The following is a 6,451-nucleotide window of genomic DNA, read 5'->3' on the forward strand; positions in this document are numbered from 1 at the left end:
ATATGGTGATGATCTCTGAATGGCATTCTTTTACAAAAAAATGAAAAAATCGACAGTTGTGGTGTTGACCAGAGGGGGACCATAGTGTATGTGAGAGGACATGTATGAGGAAAAGTGGTGTATGTGTGAACTTTTTATGGCTTTTGTTTTAACAGGAAACTGAGTAAATGTCAGAAGAAAAAAAATCAGTTTTTATATCCACCTTATGTGTCAAGTGAGAGTGAGATGCATGTGGCAATGGCAAAGCTAAAATTACAGACATCTAAAACAAAATAGTGATAATTAGCTGAAGTGAAGTACTGTTGGCCTTATTATGGGTAGGAAAATCCTGACATAAAAGTACTAAATTTGGTTCAGACGCCAACACTACAGGATGTTGCTGCAAAAAACATTGAATCAGTTGCAGACCAAGTAAGCAGTAAGCCTAAAGCAGAAACCCGGGTTTAAATAGTCAAAGCAGGTCATCATACGAGCATCAATGCGGTGTGCCATCAAAGGCATAAAAACAAATTGGAGATGGAATTTTGGTCAAAACATGCAAGAAATCATTCTACCAGTGACGACACACGGACAGTAAAATATGGAAGATTTTAAGCTCAAATATTCAAATGGAAATTCAATTTGATATTACAATTCTATGTGCAAAGTGGCGATGTAATCCTTAGTTGACTATTTTGAATTAAAAAAAATATAGAATAACAATTCACTGAAATGTCTGCACATTTATTCAAACGGAAATTCAATGTCCAAAGAAAAACAGCAGCCCTCTCAGTGACAAACACGCCAGTATTGCTGCGACTCTCGCACCAACCGGCAAGACCGATGCGCCTCCTTGCCACAAGGTGGCGGCAAAGGGCGTGAAACGCCGCCGACCTCCCGACAGGGACCGACGAGGAGACGAGGAGCCGGGGAACGAGGAACTCTCGGTTCACTGGCGACTGCGCGGCAGCTTTTAGCCGCTTTTTAAACCGAAGGACGACGTTGATTTAATTGCGTTCGACTTTCATGGCGGCCGCACGAGATAAGGTTTGGCGTCCGCGGTTATCTCTGCCACACGTTTACCTAGAAGACCGCCCGACTCCATTACATTTTTACATTTACAGTATTTATCAGACGCCCTTATCCAGAGCGACTTACAATCAGTATTTTACAGGGACAGTCTCCCTGGAGCAACTTAAGGTTAAGTGTCTTGCTCAGGGACACAATGGTAGTAAGTGGGATTTGAACCCGGGTCTTCTGGTTCACAGGCGAGTGTCTTACCCACTAGGCTACTCCACGTAACACTTCATGCGCTCTGCGGAACTACAACTGGCGACAGTTGTGGGTTTTTTAACACCGTTAAGCACATTAAGCATGTGCAAGTCAACATATACATCATTTTTTACCTTCGTGCAGAATTGTGCTACGTCGCTGTTTTCATAAACCATTTCTTCAAAAAAAAATTGTTGTTGAGTGATCACTGTTTTTTTTTTCTACTTGGTCGGTTTGATTAGTTTAGATGTTTTTTTTGTTTTTTTTTTTATTCCCCATCAATGTTTCAAGGTGTCTGATGGCGTGTTTATCCCGAAGGAAGAAAGTGAATTTATTCACACCGTCCTGGATGAACTTGATGCTTATCACGAACGAAACAATGAGAAAAGGTACATTTTACACAATAATAGACAGCCTCCCGTTTCTAAACGATTTCCAAAAATTGTCAATTGACCCATACAAGAAATGAAGAGTACGCTACTGTTGAAGTTAAGTACTGAAGTTGAATTTTATTCAGATTATGTAGGATAGGTTTTGTACTTGTTTCGGCATTTTTAGTGGGTGTGACGTCATCTTTTTTATAAAGAGGCTTCTGAAATTCTGCGAAATACTTAATTTTAATCAATTATTATAGTGCCCTGTGAAGATTCTTACAGTTGTAAGCAGTATTTTAAGTTTTGACAACATTCAGTGCATCATATCAGAGGAAAATAACTGTAGTAAAAACGAATCAAACTTAAACCCTGACTTAAAGGTCCCCTGACATAAAATTATGTATTAGTGGTCCCCCTACTGTACTGAATCTGAAGTCTTTTTCCGAAATTCAGCCTTGGTGCAGAATTACAGCCACTTTAACCAGTCCCACAATCAGATTTACCCAGGACGTGACATTTGGGTGACTGTAGCTTTAGATGATAAAGAGGAGACCTATAGAAGGTGAGGGGCTTTTTGTGGCATCATGACATCATGAACACCATTTACCAACCACAATGTTTTGCATGAAGCAGAATGACCAAAGCACTCTTTACACCTATCGCTCTTTCTAGCCGCTGCAGGACCATAGACAGGCTAGGGGAATTCGTAAAAATGTTAAATAATCTCACAAAGTGAAATTTACATGTCAGTGGACCTTTATTGAAACATGCTCTTGGGTTTATGTTCTGTTTTTCTCTATTTCATCTGAGCCACTGACTGGGGATGTATTAAATCTATTATTTTTTACATTTATTATAACATGACATTTGTTCTAATTATGTCCAACCTCATATTATGGCATAGCTGGAATAATCCCTGTGCTCTTCTACTCTTTCAGCGTTCTCGTCTTCCCACCTTTCCCAAGTCGACTTCGCTTCTTGATTCACAGAACCTTGGAGAAAACCCCCGACCTCGCCACATTTTCTGTCGGGGAGTTGTGGCGTCGCAGGGTGGTGGTCTGTTACTCTCATCTCAGGTGCTGCCCCAGAATCGTGTCCATTGTCCAATACTAGAACATGTTTCACATTCCCTCATTTGTTTCTTCAGGATGCCGACAGAGGAGGAGAGTGATACAGATGGCAGTTCATGCGAGCAGCAAAACCATCAGAGGAAAAGTCAAACGAACAGTAGGCGGGGATTCACAGCAGAACCGGGGCACAAACGTGGCCGAGGCGCCAGACGACCAGACAAAGCCATCTATGTCCCTCGGGCTTTGAAGGAAAGAGACTCTCATATCTCTGCACTACAACACCAGTCACAATCCAGCTTCTCTGTTAGCAGGCTAAGCCTTAGTTCCTCCAAGGAGACCTCATTGGACACTGCAGAGTGGTCTGCAATCATCCAGGATCCAGGGGTGAGCCACACTGAGGAATCACAACGAGGACCAGAGGTGTTTAGGCAGGTTTCCAGCACGGAGACCGAACAGTGGCCCCCTATGCCTCTACTGGAACAGACAGTGTCTTACTTCGTAGCAATGAGCATGGAGGACCAGACGGAGGAAGGTGCCAGTAGCAGCGATGGTCCTGCCAGTCTTCCCAAGCAATCAGCCAGCAGAGAGTGGGACGGTGAAGACTTTACTCAAGAGGTACACATTGCTCCAAACATTTATTCACCATTGGTAGCATGGTTTGGGGTTAATGGACTAAATAGATCTTTCTGGATTATTAATTTCTTCGTTAGATCCTCGCAAACCTAATAGAAGTGGATGTGACCATTGAGCATGCCCGAAACAATTACTCCACGTTTGAAAACGTCTGGATAAACTATGAAGATTTTGCACACGTTATTGAGATCTACAACTTCCCGGCCATCTTCAAAACGGAGGACCTGGTGGACGCGTTCGCCGAGTTCAGGTGAGAGAATGTCCAATGTGTGAATCAGAGTTGTGTTAACTAGATCTGTCTGTCTGTGACTGATCACCTTTTGTCTGTTGGACAGTGAAGGAGGGATGAAAATTAAGTGGGTGGATAACACTCATGCCCTTGGCGTGTTTTCGTGTAAAACAGCAGGTAATAACATATGTTTCTCACTCGCTGATGTCTAAATTAGCCTAATATCATGTCACCTGTATATATGCATACATAATTTGTAGGGTTGATTAAAAAGTCTGTTATTTGTGCAAACAATCAATTAATAATTCAAATAAATAATCACAGTTAATGGTTATTAATTCTTAAGACTAAATCTTGCTATGAAAAATTTTAACTACATTTACAGCATTTATCAGACGCCCTTATCCAGACTTACAATCAGTAGGTACAGGGACAGTCCCCTCCTGGAGCAACTTAGGGTTAAGTGTCTTGCTCAGGGACACGATGGTAGTAAGTGGGATTTGAACCTGGGTCTTCTGGTTCATAGGCGAGTGTGTTACCCACTAGGCTACTACCACCCAGCATTTATTTTTTTAAAACAATATTTTTATTTTATTTATTTTTTCTCCACTCAGCTTCACATGCCCTCTCCATCCAGCACCCTCTGTTGAATACACGTGCCTTGTCTAAAGGAAGCAAGAAGGCCAAGGCCAAGGCCTTTAGACATTCAGGTATGGAACTTAGCTCATGTTCCTCATCTTGGACCCGCATAGTCATTGAATGATTTATTATACGACCAGGCACTTTATTCCTCATTATATGATACTGCTCGACCTTGTTAACATCAGAGTCATATGTTCTCTTCCATCAGAGTTCATTCAGCCAGTGAAGGAGCGTCCACGCACAGACACTGCAGTGGCCCGTAGAATGGTGACCAGGGCCTTGGGGATGCAGAGGGGTGGCCTGCGGGGCAAACGCAGCTGACCACTGGTTCTTTAAAATAAAGGTTCCAGTTGCGCCGATGAGCAGATATGCAAATGATGTTAATTGCTGATACTAACATGGCAGTGTAGTTCTTGCAATGTTGGAGAAAATGGCCATCATTTTCGAACTTTCAGCCTCTTCTGGCATGCCTGACACATCTGTGACTGGCGTGGTCACTCACATCTGACTCCACACCTCTTACCTGTACAGTATTTCTGAATGCCGTCCATGATTTGTGGCAACCTTACTGCACACCTCGAGTCTGGCAGGAAAAACTACAGACCAGAGCCCTGTTTGAAATGTTTTTATCTGAAATTGTACTTTTTACACTAATTAGAGGCCAGACAGCCAACCAGCATTTGCTAGCAGTTGACCGGGAAAATTAACACACAGTTGTTTTTGTTTACATTCATATTACATTATATCCCTATAATGGGATGAGGAAAGTGTTTGCTTATGATTGGTCAGCGAGGAGCAAATCTATGTATTGCGTTGTAGTGGTAAACTGTTCTGTCCACTCGTTGCTGGCCAAAGATTCAGCAATGAACTGTTGGGCACACAGCGTATTCACTTTTACAATATATCATTTTAATATATGTAACTTTTTTTAATAGTACATTCTCCCCTGGGTTTTAGAAACTATAACACTGGATCAACATCATGTTGCATGTCTGATCTTTGTATTTATGTAATTAATATATGTTTTGTTTTTTCGTTTTTTATGTTCACTGATCTACCGTAATTGCATTTTGTTTTGGTTGTATAACTTATTTGTGTTCTTATGAACCAAATAAAAGTGTTATTTTGCAGGTATTTCAATGTGGAATGTGGAAGCGAGAAATCATTGATTATATGATTTTATTCTGTTATTTTATCTGTTAGAACATAACATAATAAAAAAAAAAAAAGCCAATTCCAGAAGTCAACTGACATGAGGCTGTTAAGTGCAATGAAAATGTTCAAAAGGAATTTACCTATTTATTTTATGATTAATATGTATTAGTTAATTTTTTTGGACAAATTGCTCTATTTTATTCCCTAATATCTACTGTGTTGAATTTTTTTACACTGAAGTGCAATTATGTCTATTGTGTTATATTCAATGAAGATCCATGAAATTTTCCCCAGCCCTTGTAATTGTTCCTGGATGAAGTCTGTGTGGTCCTTCCGTCATGCAAGAGCAGCGATAATTTAATTGTATGACATTCCAAAATGCAAATAAATCTTGATTAGCTCATCAATCTCCATCATGAGGTGTGTGTTTTAAATTTATAGAGACTAGGATCATATGAATTTAGAGTAAATTATTTTAAATAAGTTGTGCATGCAGGATAATCTTTTCCAATTTATGGTACTAACACATATTAGTCAGATTTGTGAACAAGATTTGAGAGTAATGGGTCTTTTGTGCACGTAGAAAATGTTTTGGATTTTTGAGTTGAGCTCATGAAAAATGGGAGGAAAAACAAAAGTGTTGTATTTATATTCTTGTTCAGTGTAAACGGTAAAGCATGAAGGCCCTTTTATGAGCCTTACTCCAGGCCATGCATTGCATCATCTGTGTGTGTGACCTTAGATGCACAAAGGTCTACAAAATGATCAATTCATATTACAATTCAATAACTACCATTTACAAATTGTATAACCAGTCCCTCCAGGAATTTGCAATCACAACAATTCAATTGTCCCAATCCGTCCCCTGTCATGGCTGCCTACTGCTCAACAAGGGTTAAAAGCGGAGGACACATTTCGTTGTGTGCACGTGTTGTGAGACAATGACAATCACTTCACTTTCACTTGTTAGGCCTTGCTGGGCCCTGCTAGTCTTATCTTGGTTCTCCCGCAATTCCTGGGCCTCTTGAGGCCCTGGTCGCCCACCAGCCTCTACAGAGTTTCTTTATATTTCACTGGACATCTGCAAGTGTGTTGGG

The 6,451-nt window shown here is 40.7% G+C and overlaps 1 protein-coding gene across 1 annotated transcript; it reads left to right on the forward strand.

The window, feature by feature from the left end:
- Window positions 1-881: 881 nt before the first annotated feature.
- r3hcc1 (R3H domain and coiled-coil containing 1) lies at window positions 882-5,761 on the forward strand. The gene is made up of 8 exons (XM_028973631.1): window positions 882-1,026; window positions 1,543-1,640; window positions 2,564-2,701; window positions 2,773-3,310; window positions 3,406-3,578; window positions 3,664-3,734; window positions 4,172-4,267; window positions 4,408-5,761. Exons 1-8 carry the CDS (start codon window positions 1,006-1,008, stop codon window positions 4,518-4,520), a joined length of 1,248 nt encoding a protein of 415 aa, XP_028829464.1. The 5' UTR covers window positions 882-1,005; the 3' UTR covers window positions 4,521-5,761.
- The last annotated feature ends 690 nt before the right edge of the window (window positions 5,762-6,451 follow it).

The sequence above is a fragment of the Denticeps clupeoides genome, chromosome 3 (assembly GCF_900700375.1).
Source record: "Denticeps clupeoides chromosome 3, fDenClu1.1, whole genome shotgun sequence".
Lineage (NCBI taxonomy): Eukaryota > Metazoa > Chordata > Actinopteri > Clupeiformes > Denticipitidae > Denticeps > Denticeps clupeoides.